Source organism: Calypte anna, chromosome 1 (genome assembly GCF_003957555.1).
Source record: "Calypte anna isolate BGI_N300 chromosome 1, bCalAnn1_v1.p, whole genome shotgun sequence".
NCBI classification, from domain to species: Eukaryota; Metazoa; Chordata; class Aves; order Apodiformes; family Trochilidae; genus Calypte; species Calypte anna.
In genome coordinates this window covers 54,535,264-54,561,746 of record NC_044244.1, presented here as the reverse complement: position 1 = coordinate 54,561,746, position 26,483 = coordinate 54,535,264, and the positions used below count along the sequence as shown (strand labels likewise).

The window sequence follows — 26,483 nt, the reverse complement described above, 5'->3', positions numbered from 1 at the left end:
ATAAAATAGGAAGAAAAGTAAGGGGTGAAAGAAGATCTGGTGTCTGGTGCAGAAAACAACAGTTAAATATTCTGCTAAGAGTTTTGTCTGGAAACACTGTTAATATTGGGGTATTTTAGCTACCAAGGATTCTTTGAGCACAAAAGAAAACATGAAGCTCTCCCTCCATTACAGCTGAAGCTGCAGAGTGTTCAGAGACATCCAAGATTACGTGGTCTCAAAGAACTTGAAACACTCAAGGAGAGTCCTGTCCTAACCTCTTGGTTAGCGCTGGTTGGATTTTACTAATGAAATCCTTCCTAGGGACATGGTCAGTGGCTCACTCTACAAGTACCTCTGGGCTGTGACACCTCTGCCTGTTTATCATAAGCAGCACCAATATTTTAACAAACATTTCCTGCTTATTTAAATGTTTGTTCTTTGATGCTGGAAGCCAATTCTACCACTGGCCCAAGGATCTGAGCCCACTTCCTCTCTGGCAGCTACCATCCAGACAGGGGAAGATTGCAACCAAAGCAGGAAAGCTTGTGAGAACTTCCATGGACAATCCTGGAAGCCAGAAAGGACTTCTGTTTGCAAAGTGCAAACAAGCTGCCTCAGGCTTAGGTCTGGCATACCTATATATAATTTTCAGGCAAAGAGAGTGTGCAGCTGGGAGAAGGTCTGTCTGCTCCAGGGAAGCACTGTGACAGGGGTATTAGTTATGAAGTTGATGGACCACTCATTTGGTAGAGATGATATATCAGAATACTTCTAAACAATCAGAGTTCCTCCTTCTGAAAAAAAATCAAGCTTTAGCTAGATAAAATATGTTTTTTTAAAAGTTACATTCAAGAAAGAAGAGGCTCAAGGGCAGCAGGAGGGTGCTGGTGATGCCTCACTGAAAGGGGAGCCCAGTCACCCCAAGAAACAGGGGCCTCTTAATTCACTGGGGGAATAAAGATCCCAGAGAGCCTGAGAAAAACAAACAGGTCCTTCTGGGGAGTGAACTGTTATTCAGGATTCCTTGGCAGGCAACCAGCCACTCTGCTTTGTAAGGTCTTGTTCTTCCTTGCAAGGAGCTAGAAAATAACTGAAGGGCTCCTGTTTTATTGAATAAGGTCATCATAATGCACTCAAAAAGACCAGTGCCTCTGCTCCCCATTGTGAGAACTATGGGGTGTAGCTGCATATTACAGGTGCTTGAATAAACAACATTACCACTTGCAGGAGACGAGAAAATATATAAAAGATGAGCCTAATGACTTCAGCCCAGCCAGCTTTCCCCCCACTCTTCACAACCCCCCTTCCTGCATCCCAGACAGCTTCCAAACCAATGCCATTGCCTGTCTCCAAGTGCGTGACAGAGGAAAAAGGCCTTTTCTCCCACAGGAACAGAGAGCAAAACCCAGATAGGGTGTAAGGGAGGTTTAACCTCTTCTCTGGCTGGCAACACACCATGTATGACCCCAAGAATGCTGTGCCACATATATGCCTGTTTTCTGAGCTGTACATATTGTTTGTTTACTCACCTTCCCCATTCCAGCATGAGCATGCCCCAGCTTAACCACTACTGGGAAATTCAGAGTTGTGAGCTGAAAGATAAAAGAAGGAGTTCCTCATTAGTATTTCTTCCCAGACATTGTATTTGACATAGTTTACTTTTATTTAGTAGCTTTTATCCCCTTCGTGGATGCTGATGGTAGGAGAAAAAGGTCAGATAAAGATTGTCCAGGGGGTAGGACAGTAAGCAAGTAGCTCTTTACTGGGGCCCCTATAATCAGAAATGGAGGCCTGGCAGAATTCCTCAGATCTGACCCACTTTTGCTTCCTTATAGCAGTAACCTCTAAATCCTTATTTTTTCCCTTTGCTTTTCTGACCCTATACATATGGATGTGTGTACATTCATATGTGTGTGAAAAAAGCTGCACCTGCCAGTCTGCTGAGAACATCTGAACTGTGAGAAAGACAAGGGTTGTTTGTTATTTTCCACACAGACAGTTTTGCCCTTTAAAGTGAGTGTGAGCAGTTTCTCAGCAGCTCCCATTTCTCTCCCATCAGCAGTGGTGGGGGTAAGGAGAGAGGGGCCAGCCTGTGGGTACAACTCACAAAGTCCCTCTGTTCATAAAGCCTCTTTCTCTCTTCTCTGACTTCAGGGGTGGGGGCAGAGAATAAAAGAGAACAAAGAAGCGTTGGGATCAGCAATAAAAATAGAAAAAATTATGTCATGTCTTCTCCCTGGCTTGTATGGTGTTTACATTGGGCAGGGTCCTGCCATGTGAGCCATGGAAGTACATCTTAGTGCACATGTGTGATTTTACTTGGAGAACTTTTAAGTATCGTCTCTGCCTTCTATTCCTCAGTTTCAATCTCATGCAAGAATTCACTTGGAGTGATTGGCTGAGAGCTGGGTGGCTGGACTGCTGGGAAGTGCCAGGAATAATCAGGATAAATGCACCACGCCTCCCCTGCCTACCAGTTGGTCCATTTCTACACCTCTGCTTGACATCCCCTGTGATCTTAATCTTGTCCTGTGCTCCTGATTCTTGTGACCTAAGTACTATCTCTTTGGTACATAACTGGTTGTTTTGTATTGCATATTTAATTTTCTTTAATGGGAAGAATTTTCAAAGAGACTTTTGTCTTTACCTAAATGCCTGAAGCAGTGAACGATGAACTCTATTCATTAAGCAGTTAACCTGATCTGGCAAGAGGAAGGAGTTGGATTTTGACAGATAAATAGCTCTTCTATTTATTTAAGTTTAAGAGTGGATAAACAAATTGTTCTTGTGCTAATTACCAATTGTTTGTATGGATGGGCGGGCGCTATGCCCTAAAGATAGAATGGTGCGGCAGTCTCCATCTGTGGCAGCTCGCTATAAATAACAAAATTAGCAAGGAACACTGATATGTTTTGCTATTCAGCTGCTTATATAAAGCAATGTCACAGGAGAGGGGAACAGCGAGTGCCTCATGTTCTCAAACAACCTGCATCTCTAGCGAGAACCTTCTTCAGACAGAAAGCTGAAGGATCCTCTTCGGACCACAGAAGGGCACACAGCTGAAATAAATCACAGTCCTGGCACAGACAAAGACCAGCACCTGCTCTTTCAAAAGAAAAAGCAAGAGACTGTGATGGGTGGCCATCTTGAAGCCCCATAGTTAATCATATGTCCAGGCACATGAGTTTGTGCTCTGTTTTCCCTTTACGTCTAATTTGTTGTAAGAGCCTGAAACTTAATTTGTTGCTGGCATAAATTAATCAAATGGAGGACTGCACCTGAGGTTACTGAAGACAGGGCTGTAGATGGACTGTCCCAGGCCTTAAATGCTGGATGATGGAAGATAACCTAGTAATTAGGGTATCCACCTGCCCAGGCTCTGGGAGACCTGGCTCTCCTCCCAGCTCTGCCATCCGTGCCTCATGCACGCTGTTTGAGCCCAAGCATTTGCAAGTCCTGCCCTCTGTTCCCTGTTTGTGAGCAGAGGCAGCAGCTTCTTCCTACTGCACAGGAAGAGCAAGCTGCATGCTGTGAGCTGGCCTGATACCCTGGCTTGGAGGCCAAAGAAGTGTGTGGGATAGATAATATTCTCTCACCAGCTGAAAGCAGCCAGAGGCAGGAAGCGATGTCCCTGCTGCCCTCTTTGTGTACCCTACCTGCAGCTTTTGCTGAGGGAACCTGGCTCGAACACGGGGTCCTGGACTGGGAAGCATCTGTTTTCCTGTGTACATGCAAAAAAAGTTTGGGATCCAATAAACAACCCAAATTTACTGCTAGCCTGGAAGAAATCACCGGCAATGACAACGCTCTGCTCAGACCTCTCCCTTTCTATTTGCTTCTTGGAAACATAAGCTCAGCTTTCTTGGTAAGGCTTGGCTTTATCCTGGCAAGGGTCACCAGCTGGTGTGACAGCATGATAGAGTCACAAGTTGCTAGGCCTGGCCATAGAATGGGTGTCTTGAGGTAAAACACAGGTCCAGACTCTGAATGAGGGGCAGCCTTTCTGGGAAAGCTGCAGCTCCACGGAAAGGCTGGAGGACAGTTTTCCAGGAATTTGCTTCTGCCATGGAAACCTCACCAGATTTCCACATACATAAACCTGACTTACAGAGGAAGCAATGAAGGGGAGTGGCACATACACTTAACTGCATTTTATAATGGGTTTATCTACTGACAACGGATTGCCCTGAGTTTGTGCTGAAGTTCTATGGAACCAAAAGCTCTCGGTAGTCCACAAGGATAAAGAAACCAGAGCCCACAACCACCTTATAATGAATCTAGGAAGCCCTTGCTGAAGTTGTAGAAGTCAGCTGAACTACACTTCATTCAGTGGGGATACTTCCCACCAGAATCTTATTGGGACTCAGGTCCCGTTTCTGTTGCTAGTAAGGTAGCCAGCCAGAGTACTTGGCAAGCACCCAGGTGGACAGGGAAGCTGAATGAAGGGAGAATATATTATATACATGACTATGAGGCAATTCACACACATAGGTGGTGAGAAGTTTTGGGGGTGGCCACAGCCACCATGAGGGCAGAACCCTGAGACAAGTACTTACACATACTTAGTCATAGATTTCCTGGGAAAGAGAATGCTTAGAATCACAGGGTAGCACTAGAGTTTAATAAGAAAAGCATGTTTTTACTGAACTCATGCTAAGAAATATGTCTGTGTCTTTCTATGTGTTTGTTTATGTGTTGTAAGGGCTCTTTTTTTCTTGGAAAGATGGGGGGAAACACTTTGATGCTTTAAAAATGTGCGTGAACTGTTGACAGGATTGGTATAGATGACGTCTGTGGGCTGTGGGATGGGACTGTAGCACTGCAGCTCGGTCAGTGATCAGACATGGGGTGTTAGTTCATATGCATAACTCAACCCTTTGAATTGAAATGTTATGTATGTGTTCCCAGATGTTGTCCCACAGAAGCCTTGGGATGAAAAGGTTTACATATGTGTCTAAAACTCGATGTATTAAGATGCCTGGTTAGAGCCCAGCTGGAGTTTGCATCCTGAACTAGAAACTCAGCAAAGTCACCTCTGATTGGAGCAAAGGGATAGTTATGGAGTTATTTCCATTTTACAACACTGGCGGCCCAAAGAATATAATTTTAGCCCCTGATTTTAAGGTTTCTACTCTCTGTAGTAGCACTGCAAAGATCACTTTGCAGTTAATCAGTATTTTGGCACCAATGTGTAAAAGTGAGTGCTGGTATTAACCTCTATTTAGAAACACATAGCTGTAAACTATGACACTTTCCTCTCCTTTCCAATAAATAATGAGATTTTTGGTAGTTCTTGTAAATATATGAATGTTTTCCATATTTATTGCTGGTGAAGCAGTAGAACAGAGGTGGATATAAACCGATCTGTAAGGAGGAACCTTAGATTAAACCTAATACATAGCCTATTACATAAATACAAGTGCTTTCTACTCTTTGGTTTCCCATCAAGAGAGATGCTGCTCTTAGGTCTGTTATTTTGTGTACTGCCTTGTAGTCCCTAAACAATGTGGAAAGCCTTTCTTTTTTGTTTCCATCTGCCATGTTTAGTTTTGTGTATTAGTTTGCATTTTCCACCTTATCACATACAGTGCCCTTGCAGTTTTCAGTGTTACTCTTTCTTTTGCAAAGCCTTGCCATCCAGTACTAAAATCAGTAGTCCAGGCTACAGTGACATGATGGGTAATATTAGGAAGGATTTGGGTAGATGTGAGATGGAGACATGAAAACTTCATCACTATTGTATTACTATAGCATCTATGACCCTGAAGCCATAGCACAAGGTACTGTAATTTTTCCTTCTCTCAGCCCCCAGAAGTACTGCTGAAAACTTTTTAAGCTTTTATACTCTAAAACTGATCTGTCTGTTTATTTAGATGCCTTTACTTGCATGATGGCACAGTCTGCCTTGGGTGGGTACCCAATGGGTAATGGGAATGTTGCTCATGAACTTGAGAGATAATGTTGAAAGTAATGTGTGTGGCACTTCCCTGGTGTCAATTAAGTTGGAGGAGCAGTGAATATATATGATTTCCCATAAAAGCAAGCAAGTTGATTCAAACCTACAGGAAAGTGATGATGTAATGACATGATGTCATTGTGTTTATGGAACTATCTTACTGAAAATCTGAGTTGAAGAGCAGCGCTGATTGCATGCCAGCCTTGCCAGGCATAGCAAAGTCAGGGCTGTATAATGAAATACAGAGAAGCAGTAGTGCTCCCTATTAGTCATTTATTCATGAGCTGGTGTAATCACTGACTTCATGCAGAATGGCTCACTCAGTGGATTAATACTGTGGCTCCCTGGAAGTTTGTGGAGGCCAATAACCACGAAAGACAAATCCTTCCTCTCTGCTGTTTACCAGATCAGGAGTAGTGTAAGAAACAGCAAGCAAGGATGGGAGAACATGTTAAACAATAAGAGTTGCCAGCTTTAAGATCTGTGCTTTATTAAAGACATGTGATATAAATTCCTTTAAAATGGAGTCCTTTAAAACTCGTATGTCTGTATTCATTACTGTATTATAATTATAGCACAATGAAGAAAAATTAATTAGATGGGGAGAAGTAAAACCTCTTTTTAGGAGGAGTAGCTATCCTCAAGGGTATTTGGAGGAAGAAGGAGGTAGGCATTATGGTGAGAAAGGTGTTGAGATATTTGTGACAGGAGGATTTCAGTAATGGTTAGATCAAGCAGGTATTGTACAAGGTAGGATCTGAAGCAGCATGGTGACTGATCAACAGGATGGCAGCTGGAGTACAGCAGTGCACCTTCTAGCAAGTGTGGGCACAACATATCATTTTGGGATGGGTTAAGTTTTCCAGCTCGTTACTGAGCTGGGGTGATCAAATCAGTGCAAGGGACAAGGTAGATGGTTTAGACCACAGTAGTTTGAGTAGCCTGTGAGGGAAGTTTAATGCAAAGCACTGTAAGGCCAGAGGCCAAAGTTTTAGCAAGCAAGTGCAAGGTTTTAGAGGGGGCATAAAGAATATGCCAGGATGAGGCTTCTGATTAGAAGGTTTCGGGTGAGAAGAAAGATTCAATAATTTAAAGGGGATATCTGTGAGAACAATGGGAGGACCAGGAATGAGAGCAAAACAAAGGGTTACATTTAAAATGGTTTAGATAGATGGACCTTTTGTTCCATTTAGTTCTGGAGCTGAGATCTTCAGCATTAGATAGGAATGAACATTGTAAATAACTAGATGGAGTTATAGTATGCTATATACTTTGTATGAGTAACTGAAGTTAGCAGTGCCTTGATAGGTGTAATGATCCTTCAGGGTGGTAAAAATTATCCTTTGCTATCATCGCTTCTAAAAACCACAGCACAACAAAAGGAAAAGAAAACCCAACATCAACATGACTTATTCTCCACATCCTTGAGTGAACAAACCACAAACCAATGTTTCAGAGCTCCTAACACTTGCTGTGGTTAGAACTGGTCACGGAAGCAAGTGGAAAGGGTTAAGCACAAACTTGATTTTTTTTGTCTTTAATTCTACCTCTGATGTGACTTCACTTCTCCTTTATTTGAGACAGGATGCTTTTGAGTTCCCAGTGGTCCCCCTCAGCATTTGGAGGGTAAGAATGTGAGCATTTGCTATTATTCTCATTCCCTTGGAGTTTCAAGTGTGAGAATTATACAAATATATTCAGACCAGCAGAGAAGTAATATAGCATGTGTGTATATGTGCATGTGCTTGTATCCACACAAATACCTATCAGTCCTGGCCAATAAATCCCCATCATCACATCTTAAAACACAAGCAAGTTTTTTAAAGGTTTTTATGAATTAATACAAAAGTTTAATTTCTTAATGCATGGAGTTCACTTATCCAGTATTTTTCAGTGTTGCCATTTAGGACCCTCTTGTCTTTCCTTGACTGCTGGGAGAGGCAATATAATCCTCCAACTCCTGATGTTGAAAAACTGTTTAAATATTTTTTTGCTGGATGTGGTGGAAAAGAAGAAGAAACTCTTGAGTTTCCTCAGCCCCAAACCCCTGACCTGAATTGGGGTCACCTTGCTGTGTTTTTCTCTAGTCAGAAAACTCCATTCCCTGCATAAACACACTGCACGGGGGGAGATGGTGAACATCAGTTGCTGGAAGGGTGGTGAACTCTCTAGGAATTTTCTTTTGATGAGTTATCTTTGGAAAAACTGTAGCACCTGAGCTGTGCTAGTAGATAAAGGAAAGAGACAGAGGGGAAAAAAAAAAAAAGCTTATGGTGTTGTGCTGGAGTCTTCAAAGCCATTTCTCTTCCAGGAACCCCTAAGGTTCACAAGATGCTGGCTGACAGAGCTCATTCTCTTCACTCAGTTTTGACTCCCTCTTTTTGGGGTAATCTCTGAGTTCTCGCTCATTTCAAAATGAGCAGCATGGGCTTTCTTTGAAGAGAACAAAACTTCTCTGAACTTCACAGTGGAAAAGAACCACCAGCAACAGACACCAGAGGAGTAATTTGGTATCAAAGAAGCCAACCATTCCCCTATTACTGCTGGTCCCTGACCTCACCATGCAGTCTGCTGCAGGTGTTTCCCTTTCTCCAAATGGCAAAGTGAAGATGGTTCTCACCCAGCTTGTACATAAAGTGAATCTGCATGCCCTAACTGCAAAGCCTGGGAGAACCACACATTACTCCAAGGGTTTGGCTCTGGTGTTTTATTGTAATTGTGCCAATGACCCTGTGCAGCCTTGGCTGATATTGACATGTCAGATGCTGGCAGGAGGAGGGCCACAAGCAATGAACCATGGATGCTCCAGGGAACAGGATATTATGGTCCACTGGAACATCTGAAATAACTCTCAGGGCTCCTGAAAGCTGTTGGGCAATGGATCCACCTCCTTCCTTCTTGCCATTCTTCAGCACTCAGCTATAGAAATAGCAGCACAGAGAGCCAGACAGTCAGTTGAACTTTTTTTTAAAAGATTCCTGGTTTATTTTTACACTTTTAAAAAGCACAGCTAGTAGTCTTGATTAGAGCATAAGGGACTTTAGACATAAAGAAGAATGAGGAATATGGGCAGTGTCACCCTGCAGCTGGCATCTCAGGATATATCTACACAAGTAAATAGAGCAATGACATAGCAAGGACAACCTCCCTGAGTTGCCTGTACTGTTAAATTGTTAGATTGATCTCTGGCAGATGCTGGCTCATGACAAATAACCTTCTCCCACGTAATACCCAAACACAAGATGGAAACCAGCATAAGTCTGCAACCATACCCCACAGGATACTCTGCAGGCTGAGTTTGATAACACAGCTGGGGCTGGACCATGCCAGAGCTTCCAGAGAACGGGCCTGGCACTCTATGGTTTGCTACTGTTAATGTTAGAAAGTTTTTTTTTTTTCCTGATGTTTTTTTCTGATTATGCCCTATCTTTCTATGCTCCCAGTGTTTTATTGACCAGTGGTCTGTCCCATGCAGCCATATGTCATACCATTCCCACACAATAATTTCCACTGTCTACCTTTTTCAGACCAAATTCATAGTGGATACATTTTTGACCTACAGCCACAGATATTGACACAATTATTTATTTTTTCCACTGACCTGGTAAATCAGGTATTACCTCATCTTAGATATGTTTATGCTATGAGCCCAGCTTGTACTATTTTACAGCAGATCTTACTTATAGTGTTTTGAACTCCAGGCTCATGCAGGAATTGAAATGCTTCATTAATATGGCCTGACAGAGAGACACACATCCCCTGGTTTTTTATTTTTTATTTTTTATTTTTTTATTTTTTTCCTCTGAGACATGTATGTGAGAAATAAGTGTCTCCAAGCCCTATTCCTTGCACCTATCTCCTCCATGGGCTGTACATGGAATTGAATACTGGCAGCAGCCCTTATGAACCCTGAAATTTTTGTGGCATCTTTTGTAGGCACCAAGAACAGGTGGGGGCCAATTATGAGCCTTGCTCTTCCTACATCCTTGTGTTGGTTCAACAGTTTCAAATTTCTTTCTCAAGATAAAGATCTTCTGTGTTTACCCAGACTAATTTTTGCCTCATGGCAGAGACACTGAGGACATGGATGATAGCCATTGAATCCTATGATTGAATTTGCTCTGCATCTCTTGAGATTTCTTAGGAACTTTCAAATTACGTGGGAGGAGCCAAAAGCTGTAAGGAGGGCTCCATTTCAGCATCTCTCCCAATTCAGCACTTCCTTGGAGAAGAAAATGAGGTCCTAAAGTGCAAACTTCATATTTTCAAAGCTGAAAGTATCATGTGTCAATGGTTCTGAGATTGGGCACTAATGGATTTTTTTTCTATGGTTCAAAGGGGAAAGGAAATGCTGCCAAAATGTAAAAGGGAAGCTTCTCTTACATGCATTTTATGTCTCCACGTTTCATCCTTCAGGCTTTTAGAGTTTCTGACTTTGGTTTAGGAAAGCAATCTGAAACCTTGAAACCCCTCAAGAGATGAGAAAACCCTTTCCTACCCGGGGTTCATGGGCATAAACCCACTATGACACCGTATGGGTATTTGTCTCCCTCTTGTGGCTTTTTTCATGAGATATGATCCTGCTCCACCTGTTTGCTAAAGCCATTAGAGCTTCCACTGGAGTGGAAGAAACTTACTCAGTGGACATCCTGTGTGATGATCCTATCTGAAAACTTTGTCTGCCACCTCAGGGCTTTACCATTAGAAGTCAAAACCAGCAGGGGAATCAAAAAGGCTGCACATGGGACCTGGGCAGAGTTATTTTCAGCCGGGCCTGGCTTCTGTTTACACCTTTTCCCAGCTGTAATGAGAAAGGGGCTCCTGAAGTGAATGCATTCAGAAGAAGACAGAAGAAACCACTGTGTTTTTTCATCTCACAACCACCACCTTGGTCAGAGGCATTCTTCCCCAGCTGAGCACACACACTGATGTACCACAGGCTGCAGCAGCCAGGAATGGCAAGCAGCAGGAAGCAGAGAAATTCCTTTTGGAGTAACACATAGACACTCTTCTTTAGCTTGGCCAAGGCTGGAGCAGCAAAGGATGCTGTGGTCTCTGTGAGCCTGCTTCTCCTGTTTTGTCTAGAAAGAAAAGGTTTACCCTTTACTGGAAAAAGAGGTGGGGACCTGAGCTGATTTCATCTGTGAGGCAATATCTCCACTTCTCTGGGATAAATGAGACAAATGTGAGCTGAGCTGCTCCACGCCCAGTAAAGGAAGGTATTTGTTTCTTTCCCAGGCACACTACTGAAGCTGTATTGGGATCCAGGTGGGATTTTAGAATGGGGGCAGAAACCCACATGGAAGTGAGTGGGAATGTGCCCAAAAGAAGGGCATTGGGCTCAGCAGGGGAGTTCATGCCTGGCAGTCTGGTGGTGAGGCACGAGGAGCAAGGGCATCACTTGCCTACGTTACCTACAAATGTGTTGTCCTTTCATCACTGCATTCTGCTCGCTCACAGGAAAAGTCTAAAACTAGTATGGGAAGATGGGTACTTGTTTCCCTAGTATAATTCCATCTCCTTTTTTCTTCCCATCAGACTTACTGCCATTAAATTATTTTCTAAAACTGGTTGTTGAAGCCTTTTAGAATGGTTGTGCCTTTATTTCTCAGGGAGACAGTGCCAGTACCTCAGAAATGCTGTGCTGCACAAACAGTTGCTACCAAAATATAAAGACCAAACTTCAGGGAAGTGGGAGTTCCTTTGAAACAACAGCAACAATAGCAAAAAATCTTTGCACTGACAAAAAATGTTTGTTCTCTTAAAGAAGCTAAATCATACAGCAATCTGTTTAGGCCTACTCAAAACCTGTAAGATAAAACTTGAGTCACAAATGGGAGAAGCCAGTTGGGCTTTCTCACTTGTTCTTGGGTTAGCTTTAAAATTCTGAAATGAAAGAGAGTTTTGTATACACTTATCCTTGTGGACTTCTCAACTGATAGGTTTTCACTCATCAGTTGTGGGTGGGACAATGAAGAAAATGTTCAAAGTTTCCCATGAATGGGTTCTTCAGCTAATTCCATGCTTGGAGAGTAGCAGGTGTCCAGGCTGTATGTCTGTGCTCTTTTGGACTTCAGGAGCAAGAATCTCTGGTACTGGACCTTGAGAAAAGAGCACTATTTCATATTGGTTTTGTAGACAGGCCTAATTAGCTAAATTAGTTTGTCTGCATCATAAATGTAAAGCAGTGCAAGCTGGATTTGTCTCTAATTGTGGCATTGCTGCGGTGATGGGTTGCAGACTTTTTTTTAATTTTTTTTTTTTTTTAACTCTCTCATTAGTATTTGGCTTTAGGCATTTGTGAGAAACCACAGCCTCTAAAAACTCCCACTCCTGTCCTCTTAATTTTGACTCACAAGGTTTTAATGGATGAACAGAAAGCCTTTGGTTCTTGTACCATTCAGCAAACCTCCGGCTGGCACTGGCATTGTTTGGGAACCCTTGTGGGGATGAAAGCAAACTCTGTACAGATGTGGCCTCTTCTGAGACCGCTTTTTGAGGCCTGTTGATTCTCAGAACAAAAAGCACGTGAGGAGGGTGACTGGCAGGGGATTTCCATGGAGCTCTCTAAATGAAGTTATTTTAAAGTGCTCCTGCACCACACAGGGCTAGCGATAGGCCTTGGTGGGAGGGGTTCCCAAAAGCACGAAGAACGCTGCTGTGACCCTTTGTATACAGGGAAATTTTCCATAACCTCAGTGGGACCAGAGCTGTCACATCTGCTCCACAGAGTGGAACACTGCGTGGAGATCCTCTGGGCCAATAAGTTCAATGAAGCACGTCGTGAGATGAAGGCTCATCAGTTTGGAGCTGGGAAATGTCAGGCTGGTTGGATGTGGCAAAAAAGCCAAAAGCAAATGGCTTGTGCAGGGACAGCTGAGGTGTTTCTGTTCCCAGACCTTTCTAGGGTGAGAGCAGGGGGTTTAGCATACCTGAATCTGCCTGCTGTGTATTTTTGGACTTTGGTCTCCACCTGTGAGAAATTAATGGGGTGAAGCCATCTGGTTGGGTATCTCTGGGCCTGCTGTGAAGACACGATTGCAGAGCATTTATGACAAATCCTGTCCTTTCTTCCTAAACCCTCACATAGGGAGTTTATGAGGCATAATATACAAGCCCTGCCCCATGAAAGGATTAACCAGCTCTCAGAAACCGAGAGTGGTAAATGGAGTCCCTCCTGAAACAAATCCTGGTATGAGTGTGACTGCTGATTAAAGTGAGGCTTTGGATAGTAAAACTGTAACCAAGGCAGGAAATTTGATTACATCTATCAATCCAGCCATCTGACTTCATGTGGCTAATGCTATCCTGAACTCATTGCTATGGCAGCTTGGCATCTCACACGTAGAGTCCTGGCTGCACTGAAGGCAATGGGAGGAAAGCTCATTCATTTTGATGAGGCTAGAGTTGCTTTTGCAATATCTGGTAAAGAATGTGTATCTCTATTTTCTCTCCCACCCTGAGGTATTTTCACTGGTTTATTGCTTGGTGATGCAACTTTTAAGCAATTCTGTTAGGATGGCCTATCATGCCCAAAGCTGAAGCTGATCTAGAGTAGGAGGGTAGCTGAGGGACTGCAGTCAGTCACCCAGCTTATGACAAAAGGTCCCAGGGAAACATGAACCTAAGCTGCTTCAAGGTTTCCCTGTGGAGAGAGCAAACTCTTCTGGGAACTTGGAGCACTGCTGGGAAAGCCTGGAGAGAAGGGAAGCAGCCAGTCCCTTCTTCCCTCTCATCTCTTTCCATGTATCTGCAAGATTTCAGACAAGAGTATTAAGGAAAGGCTGGGACTGTTCCCTCTAGGGTGGCACATCACTATACCACACTTCTGCTGGCATGGGACCATGGGCCTCATTTGCCCCAAAGTTTCCAGGTTGCCAAGGTAATGCTAGGGAGACACAAATAATTTCTATATGTGATTTCATTCTTTTATGCCATAAGCTAATTGCTTCCTTGTACCACAATATGTTCCAGCTGTTGGTCTTTATCTGTTTCTGGGTTTCTTCTGTCACTCTGGTGCATGTGTAATTTAGAAATGTTTCCCACATTTCCTCTTTCACTTCAAAAGGAACAAGAAAACAAAAACACTCACAGTCAAAATTAGATTGCACTAAACTCTATTTCTCCATGTGAGAGGCTCCAAGATCAAATTCCTTAGAATATTGCCTATCAAAAGTGTTACTTTGCATTTGTTGATTGAGAGCAGAGCTTCTTCCTTGGTGACACTGCACACACAGAAGCCCAGACAGAAAGGGGACAAGCTAAACTGTGCACTAAATGAACAAAACAGCTTTAAATTTTAACATGGTGAGACTACTTGTCCAAAATTACAAAGACTTCCCTGTCTTGGGAGTGAAAAAGATTGATGACCCTTCAGTTTGTTTGTAAAACCTGATGTGATCCTTCTGTGTCCTCACCAATATATGACAGTGGTTATATTAAATTCAGTTCCTCAGATGCACTGGCCTGTTTTGAGAGGTGTTTAGCTGGAACACAGAACTAGATAGACAGCCAGAGATCAGATTTTCAGAGCTGCGAGCAATCTGTGTGAGAGGTGGATTAAACAGGTCCCTTTTTTCTCCAAGCACAGCCTCAAAACATCTCCCAACACCCAGAGCGAGGTTATAATTAATGTGCTTTCAAGATAGAAAGTAGCATATCAGTTTTAATTTTTTACAACTGCAAATAAGTTTTGAAGGGAAGAGGTATAAGGAGTTGCCTGGAGAGGTAGGTAAACTTGGCAGTGAGATTCAAAGCTGACCTTTCCAAGAGCTGTATTAATCACTGGCTAAGCTAACATCTGACATATAACTTCAACAAAACACAGACTGCTGAGTTTATGGAAAGAGTGAGGGAGAATTTTTCAGTGAATCGGAAGAAATTAAAACAGAAATGGCTGTATGGGAGAGGTGTGATTTGCAAGTGAACTGGCTAAATAGGGTGAAGCAGAGGGTATTTGCTTCAGTGTGAGTGCTACAGGAGTCAGATGCTCATGGACACTCTTATCCTTGGTGTCTACTGCTCTCCTTTGCTTACAGCTTCTTGATGGGAACCAGAGATGTGAAGAATTAAATACCCAGGTGTAGACTGAACCAGCTATGAACTTGAGTGACCTCTATTTCAGGCTCATTAGTCTGATCTGTCTCAGGAGTCTCAGATGGTGGCCAGAATTTTTCTCCCAAGGGATAGCCAGGAAGAGAGGTCTACCACATGACTATGTTCATGAGCAGGATGAGTTGCATCATGTTGCTTACAATGCTGTTGGGAAAATGTATCCAGCAATGAGCAGGACAGATTTAAACTGTTTGTGTATTTTTTATAATGAGTGGGGTTTATACTGACTCCAAATGACATGAAGAAATCTGAGTGCTATTGCTATCCACACCAGCTCCTCCCTGTGAACGTGATCAGACAAGCCAGTGGCACTTTGGCCCTTTGAGTCATGCTTGGGGCATGAGCCTTGTTGCCAGGTTGGCTATGGGAAATGTGTCATTTAGTGGAAGTCCATTTGGAATATGGGGCCTAAAACTGGCATGTGTGTTGGCAGCATGTTCACACTCATGTTCAGTGTCTCAGTTCCAGTTGCAGAAGATGATGGAATGTGTGTCAAGTGAAGAGAGGGGTTTTAGTGTGCCTGCATCAAGACTTTCTGCAGGTAGAAAAATTGTAGGGCTGAGCTGGTCTTTGTTCTTGGGCAGACACATGCAGCAGGAAGGGAGGAAGCCCCATAGATACTGTGGTCTTAAGAAGGGGCTTATACTGACCATGATGAAAATCAGTCTGTCTAAATGCTGTCAAGTAATAAAGTAACAGCATAATCCTATTGTGCATTAACTCTTTCTCACCCTTTTCACTGCAATTATAGCTGAACTTCCCAGATATGGAAAAATTAAGGCTTAGATCTAGGGTTCCATAGACCCGATTGGCTTGAGAAAATTATTTGTCTAAAGCCATCACTGACTGAAAACCGAGGGCACCTGCTCTGGTAACTACTGCTACTCTGGGGCTGCCAGCTTAAGTGCCAAGGTCTTCAGTATACAAAGCATTGTACAAAACCACAAGGCAAACATCCAGGCAAAACATGGAATGAACAGGAGAGCAGGTGTGTGCGGGTGTAGCGGGAAGGCAACCAGCACTAAAGACCATCAAGTTGTGACTGAAAATCACCACTGCTCCTCAGTAATTACCAGGCTAATTAGGGGTAGATCCTGTGCAGCCTATTCTGAGACTGATTATCTGACAGACGGAGATGTGAGAAACCATCACAGCAAAGCAGGTCCTTCAGCCATTCACACAATACTGACTTTTCCCAGGCGTGCCAGCCAAGCGTGCTCAAGCCGTAGTTTCTGTCTTACCTAACCCACAGGGCTGGACCTGATCTGTAGTAAAAGTCCTGCTGAGATTTCACACATTTCTTAACTCAGATGAAGTTTAAGGATGCAATGAAAGAACTAAGTTCTTCTTGAAGATGAGTTCTGGACTTCCAGAATAAAAGCCCAGGGTTTGGAAACCCAAGATCAGCATATTTCCAGTAATGAAAACTCAGTTTTGAGCATGATCTGGCAGAGGTCTGACTTACTGTCTGTCTGGGTGTGGTGGAAAGTATATTTGTTTGCAAATCTGTGAACTTGGAAGGACTTGCAGAGGTGGTTTTTTTGTTAGAGAAAAGATGCCATTATCAATATGTACAGTTAGAAATTGCAGTATAGCAGACTGAATGCTGTGAAAAAAAACCCTTCTTCAAGATTTTACAGTCAAAACAGGAAAGATGAAGGAGAATTATCACTGAAGAACTGAAATATAGGGAGATGAAGTTACTTGTCATGAATCAAACAGGCAATGTGTGGCAGAGACGAGAATAAAATCCAGACCCCACTGAAGCAACATAACCAGGAACATCCTTCCCATTGAATAGTTTAATTAACATAAATTAAGCAGCAAGTTGGCTCAATGTGTTTTTAATTTTACATGTGTACTTCAGAGAACATGATAATTGCATTTTATAATCTAAAAATAAACAAACACATATGCCTGTCAGAAAAACAACAGGCGCACAGGAAAAATAACTCATCCTTTTATTATATTTGGTGTGAAATCCTTTGTTAGCACTAAGATTATGATGTGAAGTGAAGGAAAAAAGCAAAGAACTCTCTCCTTCGGCACTAGTTTATTAGAATTAAAAATAACTCGTCTTTTAGGTCTGTGTTGTCTGAGTGCTAGGGCTTGGTGTAAACAGAAGAGCCCAATGCTGGATTCTTTAAGCACAGATACTGTCAAATCCAACACATCCCCAGTCACCCCTGGGGCATTCAGCAGGCAAGAGGCAGAGCTGAGAATTTGGTAGCACCTAATATGTGAATTCAAAATGGTGCAAAGACAGAAAGAGTCTGGGAAGCACCTGATCCCTGCCATGCACTGAAAAGGGAAGATGAGAGCGAAAGAGATACAATAGCAAATCCCAGTCAAGGGGAAGATGTCTTTTAAGCTCAACAACAAATCTGTCTGGTCTTTGAAGTTGGCTACGCCAGGCTTCATTCCCAGACAGCAGGGTGAGCATTCCTCTCTAAAATTAAGCCCCTGGCAATTGTTCCCCCCAGGAATAGGCATGTATTGAGTATAGGAAAGCTACACATGAGTGACAATAGGATTTAAAGAGCAGAGGAACTGATTTAGACCTCATGGGAACACTCACGGAGCCTTTTCTACATGCAAAACACTTGCATTGAGTTAAGCTAAATCAATATAAACCAGCTGGAAACTGATCAGTGCGGATGGTGTTCACAGGCAAACAAGAGATTATTTTGGAGGAGCTGCATACCAGCTGAGGGCTGTGCAGCCTTGGTCAGCACAGGTTCATGGGGAAGGTCAAAAGGCAACAGCTCTTATGGTACTCTCTCTGGTGAGGCAGAACGCAAGTGCATGCCTGGACCCTACACCCCTCCCAGATGACAGTAACATCACCACCCTTGACCATAGAGTACCCATCCTGAGACAGCTGCCCCTGTGGATAAGAATATATCAGCTGGAGCTGGGTGCTGTGCTAGAAAGCTTCTGTATCTCTTGGTCAGCCTAGAGTGTGTTGCAAGTCTGCTCGCTGCATGTTTTATATGTAGATCAGCCTTTATTACCTTGAGGTCTCTTCTGCAACTCTTTTCCCACAGTTAAAAAGTTTGGCAGACCTCTGGCTTTTGTCTACTGAGTTGAAAAGGCACGAAGCTCTCTTCCTGTGACACTGCTACCGGTACAACACAAGCCTTGCTTTGATTTTCCGTGGGGCAATTTTATGTACTTTTTTGTCTCTGAGGAGTGTCAGGAAACTGTCAGTAATATTTGATGCACCTGGCATTAAGTCTAAGATTGCACTTTGAGGCAGAAACTTGGCACACTGGAAACTGGTGGCTCCATCCTTCAACAGCTGCGTCCTTCAGCCACTGCATCCTTTCTTGAGAAATTGCTCCTATTGCACTCTCCTTTTCTTCCATGATCAAAGCTTGAAGAGCTTTATAAAGTCTAGGTATATCCCACTCCTGTGCCCAGCTTTATGCTGCTCACTGATGGAGCTGGAAGTGAGAGACTGGACAAAGCAGGCCTCTGTCATATTTCTTCAGTGAGATACTTCTCACCTAACATTAGGCACCCACAAATCTCAGTTCTACATCTGCAGCAGCCAGTCTGGACAAACTAGAGGTGGAGAAAACTAGAGGTTTTGGAGCCTGATTTGTCCAAACTATTTGAGATATGTACCTCAGGCTAAGAATAGCTGCTCTCCAGTGCTGTTTGTATTTCTCCCCACTGATGACAAAGACAGTGCTGATGACCAGGTCAAATATAAACACCCATGTAATACACATCTACAGGATACTTGTCTGCATTTGGTTAGATGAATCCTAGCTTTTAAATGAAACTGATTTTGAGCAACTCCCTGGTACCCATAGGTAAAAAAGCTAAGAAAATGCTCTGACTGGAAGAGTGGAGTCAATACAAGCTTCATCTTACTGGTGCTCTCTGGATGTACGGAGGGAGGGTAATTGGAGAAACTTTAAACAGAGCTTTGTTTAAAGCAGATACTGGGGACCAAGGAAAAGGAAGAACCTGGTTTGCTCTAAGATGCTGAGCAATGGTCTTCAGTGATTGTGCACAGTCATGTGGACATCTTGTGTCCTTCCAGCCTCCAGTGCTAGTATGTGGCCCTCAGTGGTTGTAGAAAATGATGCTAAGTGACTTGTCAGCTGGATGCTTCTGTGACAGTCGGTGGTGGCTTTATTTTTGACAATAGCTAGTGCTGAAGTACTGGATGTTTCTAATAGTTTTGAATTAAGCCTGACATCTGAGGCTCACCAGGACACTGTATCACAGGAATGTGAAGAATACTGGCTACCACATAAAAATGAAACATGTGAACCATATGTCACTAAGCTGTACAATAATCAGGCAAAAATGCAGCAGAGTTTGTGGTTATCAGGGGGCTGAGTAGCCAAGCTCCTTGATTTTGAGGAGCTAAGTCTCTAGGAAGAGAGCAAACATGGCTGGAACTGGAGACGTAGAAGTCACAATCTACTGGAGGAACTGGAGTAATTTTTGGGAAATGCAGTTAAAATTTGCCAGCCAAAAGAACTTACTTAATTCAGACTAAAACCTACAGAAGGCAGTGGTATCATGGCACAGAGGATGTAAACTGTTACGGGACAAGAGACTGGCAGCAGAATTGTACATTGAGCATGGAGCTGCTGTCCTCATAAAGCAGCACACACATCTACAAACAACACATGTCAGGACAATGGCTGGTATTTGGAAAAACCTTTGTGAACCACAGTAATTTCTATCACTTTCCAAGAGCCTCCCCAGCATGGACAAAGAGGACAATACCATCACGTCCTCAGATGACTCTTTATGGGACCTGTGAGCTGTGCTGCAGAGGATTAAAGCACTATCATCTTGAAAACAAATGAGAACAAATGAAATGCCTTTGCCTTGAACATGGACGTTGTTGTAAGCTGAAGCATCGCAGGGAATGTGCATGTAAGCAAGGAAAGAAAAACCATAGACAATTGACCATAAATAGATGAAGCTCAGGACTTACTGTGGCCAATTAATTCCTCTTGGAGTTGTGACTAAACTCATGGGCAATTAGCAAATTGGAAGAAGCACAATTTATAATCACACCAAGGGGAAAAAAATTATCCTTGAATAAAAACATGCCACTCCCTTTATCTCATTAAAGAGGTAGCACACCAAAGAGGCAGAAGATCAAAACAATTGAAAAAGAGTTCAAGGATATCTTCCAAGGGAATGGAAACCTGTTAAAGCTTGTCACAGATGCTGAAAGCACAGGCCAGTGAAATGAAAACTCCCATGGCATGGGAACAGTTGGTCAGCTGATGCTGTCTGGCACAGATTTCTTAATGTCTGAGGAAAGAGGTATTTATTTCAGAGACAGCCTTACTAGACAGTTGTGAAGGTGATCATACCCATTTTTGCTAGACCTAGGTGCCTGGCACAGCTAACAGCTAACCCAGCACTGCAGCTGAGTGGATCTGGGCTTAAGCACTTTGTGGGGAAGCTCAGTATGGGAAATTTTGTTGCTAGTTCAAATTTATACTGAGAACAACAGGCTGGTAGAAAGCAATATGAAAATAAGAAACCACAGAGTAAGGAGGTTAGCTGTGACCTGCATTTAGCAGTGTTAAATTATAGGATTATATAGAAGATGAATGCTTTGTCAGTTACAAAGATTTCCTTCAGCAAAAATCTGAAGAAGTAAGAAAGTGTTAGGAACTGATAACACCAAAACCTGGCACATCTATAAAGAATCAGACAATGTAAAACAAACCTTTAAGAACTGAGGTCCTGCAGCCATCCACTCCTACATGAAAGCAAAGCAGATGATCTCTACATACACACCAGAAAAAAAAAAAAAAAAAAGAGAAAAAAGAACAGCAACAAACACCAGAAAGACAAAAACCCCAGAGTTGCAAGCAGTAGTGAGATCTGAAAGGGTAGCCTTGAATTTATGACACTGCTGTAAGAAATGGGCATTTGAGCTCTGAAAACACAGGTGACTTCTCTTTTTAGAAGGGCTGAACAGATGGAGCTCAAAAGGGCAATTACTTTGCTCAGGAAGGTCTCAAGCAGGGGACAATCATAGCTGGCCGAGACATCTGCATCCTAGATTATCACACTGTAAGAATTAACAAAACTCAGAGGTGCTAATCAGTAATTGTGCTGGGTTTTGCACCAATGGGGATTTTGGGTAGGTCCATGTAACTCTACATGGTAGAGCAACCAATTGAATATTAGTTACTCTGCTCCATACAGGTATCTGGTACCCTACACTGTGTTTTTGCTGGTGAAGATATATATGGAGAATTGTACTTTCAAGAGGCTTTCCTAAAGCAAGTGGCATCAGCAGCTGCTTTGGTCACAGGTCCACGTGATGCACTGGAATAGGACAAGATCAACCCTCTTTCAGATATCATCACTCTTAAATGATTTCTGAATGACAAATGCAGCTCATTCAGGAGTAGTGTTTACTGCCATTGAGTGGGAAAGAACATCACTCAGGATAATCATCTCTTGCAATCAAAATAATTTTGCAATTACTCAGAAACTGATTGTGCTTTCATCACAATACTGATTTGCCAAAAGATCACATCTCAGTCCAGTATAGCTTGGGAAAAGCAAATCAGAAAGTACCTGAAATGCAAGGTTTCTGCAATTTACAGTGGCTTATCTTGTCGGCAAAAAATGTCATCAAGACAGAATTTTCTAGTGGAAATGTCAAATGATAGCAGGAGCATTTTAAATACAAGGAGAAGATTTAATTTCCCTTTAATGCAGAATTTTTTCCCCATGAAAATGTGTTAAAACAGTCTACTGACATTAATTTTCATGCAAAGCAGTACTATTGGTACATTCTAAATCACACACTTGTAATATTGTAATGGTCTACCTGCTCTCTTCTGCTAGGATTGCAGTCTCTCTGTTGTCTCTGAATACCACCAAACAGTGCAGATCTAATAGAAGCACATATGAATGCTCCAGGAGTTTCGGTGCAGCTAGTTACAAGCATTAATAATTGTAAACTTAATTAGGCCTTGAGGATAAGTATGCATCTCATGATTATTCCTGTTGTCTGAGCCTTAATACTTTTGGGACAAAGAGAAAGTATAGCAATTGGATTGAATATAGGTGAAAGACCCTTTATTTTGTCACTACATAGCTTCTAAATCCCAAACCTTTTCCCCCCAAACTCTATAAATCTCAAAATGCCAACAGCAAAAAATAAATCAAAGTGAAACAAAAGGGTTATCATGAAAATAAAACATAAAATTAAATCTCCTTCTGGATTGCCCAGAGGGTTCTCCCATCCCAACAAGGGAATAATGACATAGGTTCAAGGTGTCATCCCCTCTCTGAGTCATTCAGCTGCAGAGAAATGAAGGGAAAGGGAAAGCATTTAGAATGGGTCTCCAGGGCTTTATCCCACTAAATTCCTCCTCACCATACAATCTCTGGAAGAAGTGGAGGAACCCCTTGAGCAGGAAGTGATTCAGAAACATACGATGGTCTGTTTGCAGTGACTCACAACACATCAATAGCAGAATTGTCCAGAGACCTATAGAATGTCAGGACTCTTTTTATACCATTGTGCAACCACAAGTACCAAGAAACATGTGTTTCCTATCACTCAGCCCAGCTTTATGCTAGGCTAATATATATTAGTCTAAGTGCATGCTTGAAAACAGTCCTGGGCTTGCATGTATGTAGAATGTTTGGTGCTTAGGCATATTAATATTTTATTATTTTATTTTTAGATCACACATGTGTCTGTTAGAGATTGTATGGATGTAATTACAATTTGTTCTTTGTTTCCAGCAGACTGAACTACATAAATTTCTGTATATTTTGGATAGTACATACGTTTTACAGTATCTTGTATGAGCAGGTTCCATGCAGACATGTCATCGGGTCTCTGTGGCTTATCACAGTCATCTGTAACACTGCAGCAGTGACAGAGGGTTGGTGATATTATTTTGCCTATAACCTATAGCAAGATACTAATTTACTTTTTGAAAAAAATGCTGTCTGGTGACCATAGACTCGTGGAATCATAGAATGTTAGGCACTGGAAGGGACCTCTGGAGATCATCTAGTCCAAGCCCCCTGCCGAAGCAGGATCACCTAGGGAAGGCAACACAGGAACATAGCCAGGAGGGTTCTGAAAGTCTCCAGAGAAGGAGACTACACAACCTCTCTGGGCAGCCTGTGACAGTGTTTTGTCACCCTCACAGTAAAGAGGTTTCTCCTCATGTTCAGATGGAACTTCCTATATTCTAGCTTAAACCTATTACTCCTTGTCCTGTTACTGGGCACTACTGAAAAGAGATTGGCCTCTTCTTCTGGACATCCACCCCTCAAATGTTTATAGACATTAATAAGATATAAATAAGAAGACTTAGTAGGCGTGAATAAGAATGAAACAAACCATTCAGACTGAAATATTCCACCAACAACATATAGACAATTTTGGGTAAATCAGACATATACATTCAGGCATTGGAATGGGCTGCCCAGGAAGGTGGTGGATTCTCCATCCCTGGAGGTTTTTAAGAAGAGACTGATGTGGCACTCAGTGCCGTGGTCTGGGAACCATGGCAGTAGTGGATCAAGGGTTGGACTTGATGATCTCAGAGGTCCTTTCCAACCTGGCTGATTCTGTGATTCACACATACAAGCAAAGAAAGAGTTGCCCATAGTGAAGAATAAATGTGACTGCTTCCCTGGGACAATTCCAGCTATGAAAAATGTCACTGAAGCGTAGCAGTCCTTGAATTTCTTTTTCCTGATGAAAATTTGTCCAAATTTGGTCAAGCTTCAAACTTCTGGTACCTGTAGTTAGCACCTGCTAAGAACAGTCTTGCCAAAGATCTTTCCCAAGCTTATCAAAGTGTCTGTGCTGCAGGTTGCTCAAGTGCAGAGGTTCACCAAGACCTTCCCCTGCAACTGCAAGTCTCAGGTGCTATAGGTAGAAGGGAGTGTGGAGAAGGGAGAGTTTCCACCCAATGTGGGTGTGGAAACACCATGAAACAAATACAGGGAAGCAATTAACTTTGTGTGAAGTGCTATGTAGCCATTATTAGTGTTTATTCTTAGTCTGCATAAATGGGGGGTTAATTCACAGCAATCTAACCTTCAATAAAAGGAAACTAAACTACCTTAAATTTACAGCATGGTCAAGAATTTTCACACAGACAGATACCTTTAAAAGCTGATGGGATGTGCTACTACATGCTGACATTTTTGCATCTCTGTCCCCTTCTTTCTATGCTGGGCCAGTGTGCTGCATGTGAAAGCCATGGTTCTAATGTAGAGAAACCAAGGAGCAGCCCTGAGGAGGACTGTATTTGAACAGGGAAAGTCAAGTGGTGACACTGGGATTGAATACTGCTATAAAAAGAAAAAGAAAAGGAGGTCTGGCTGGGTAACAATAAGAGCAAATATATGGGGACCAATGGGACAGAAGGTCTGTGTGGAGAGAGTGCAGAGATGTGCTCTGATATGCAGCAATGAGGAAGGCAAGGAGTGGCTGGGTGAGAAGCTATGGACCAAGGAAGAGCAGGGTGTGGAAGTATCTCTATGGAAGGCAGATACCTCACAGGATCAAGGTGCAAACAGAGAACTGGGATGGGCTGGAGATAAACTATGAAATAAAGGGGTACACTGTGAATGAACGAGATGTCTGGGGAAGGAACCTCTCAGAAGAAATGAGCAGGAAGACAGAGTACTGGCAGGGAGGGGAGAGAGCACGGACTGAAGACGAGGGATAAATGCAGCAGGTGGGTCAGCCAAAGCCAGTGGCACTGTTGACAAACACTGGGATTCAGTGGGCAAGGTGTTTAAAACAGGGAAGAATAGGACAGATGTTAAACCAAACTACATGAGGAGAATGAGATTTGACAAAAGAGGCAGGATAGAAGAAGCTCAGCATGAAGATAAAGTTGAACATGAGGGAAGAGGGAAAGAAAGCCTGTCTCTGCTGTGACCTTTTCCTGTCAGAACCCTGAGTGGATTTTAAGTGTCCTGAGTGTCACCAGTTCTCTGCTAGCAGAAAATATTTGCAAAGACATCCATACAGCCACAGGTGATGAATGTAAACAGGTCTGCTCTTCATGAAGTGCAGGTCAAAGTGCCAACCTTGGTGAGTCATGCTGCCAGAGGGAATTTTTTTTCCAGTTTGCTTTGTGGTAAGCCTAGGAATCACCATGCCCATATATCATGTTAAAAGGACCTTATTAAGGTCAAAAAGCTAAGCACTCAAAATATAGGAAATGTGACCTTCATTTTCCTTCCTTGTGCATAAGCATTATGAATCAGTCTTTAATTACATGCTCATTAGGTATTTTTTCCACAAGTCTTCAGAAGGTCCTCCAGGTAGACCTGCTCTGAGGCTAAATACAGAATTAAGGAGGATATTGTTTGCAAGACCCCTGCTTAATTTCTTCTAGAAGTTGGAAAATGCATAAATTATGAGTCAGAGATTAGCAGAAAAAGAAAGGGCACTTTGATGATTAAGGAAGCTGAAAGGCATCTTAGTGAATTGGATTCTGTCCTGAACTGTACCAAAAAGTCCAAATAAAATTCTGAGAAAAATCTTACATACAAAAAACCAAAACAAAACAAAAAAAAGAAACAAAAAACCAACCAACGAACCAAGCAAAAAAGACACATTTAAAAATTGGTGTGGAAGAGAGAAACTGAAATTATTTAGGAGCTGGAGAACACGTCTATCAGTGAGTTGCCTACCAAATGTTTTGACATGTGACTTGAATATAGGTTAGAAATATGTTTCTAAAGAGTAAATACCATCTGTAAAAAGAATCTTTAATCCAGTAGAGAAAAATAAAGTAAAAACCTATGCCTGTGAGCTGAAGCTAGGCAGATCCAGATGAGGAATTTGGCATTAAGTTTTAACGGTGAGAGTAATTAATCACCCTTCAAAAATCAACCCAAGGAAATCAGCAGCTCTTTATCTCTTGAGGTCTTCCAATCGAGGCTAACTGCCTTCCTAGACTACTTGCTTTATACTTTGGGTAATCCTGAATTATTGGACTAATTACAGGGATAACTGAGTCAAAGGTATATATAGGTCCGTAAAATATGGAATGTCAGACTCTGTGACCTAACAGCTCTTATCTTTACTAATCCAAGTGCCAGGCAGTCATGGCTGCAGCTGAAGTCAGTGGAAACTTCTCTATGATTATATAAAATGCTAAATAGTGCTACACAGACAGAAAAAACAAGGTCTATGGTATTTCACTTAAGACACTCAAATATAGTACATACTTTTGAACTTAATCTCTTGCCAGCTTAGTTTTACATCTATAAATCTCCATGATGATCTCCCCTTAGCTGGAAAAGATGTTTTGAATGTACACTAATTGCCATTTGTGAAAATTCAGCAATGAGGACCACTGAAATACCCATGAGTAAAAGAACAATTCTGACTTCAGGACACAGTGGAGAAAAAATTATGATGGGGTATTGG

The 26,483-nt window shown here is 42.4% G+C and overlaps 1 protein-coding gene across 2 annotated transcripts in view; it reads right to left on the bottom strand.

The window, feature by feature from the left end:
• Window positions 1-26,483, bottom strand: part of SYN3 (synapsin III) — a 177,612-nt gene that overhangs the window by 30,379 nt on the left and 120,750 nt on the right. For both annotated transcript variants that reach the window (XM_008505123.2, XM_008505115.2), the window contains one exon: window positions 1,512-1,574. In XM_008505123.2, coding sequence (XP_008503345.2) covers window positions 1,512-1,574 — 63 coding nt within the window. The remainder of the gene's footprint in view (window positions 1-1,511; window positions 1,575-26,483) is intronic.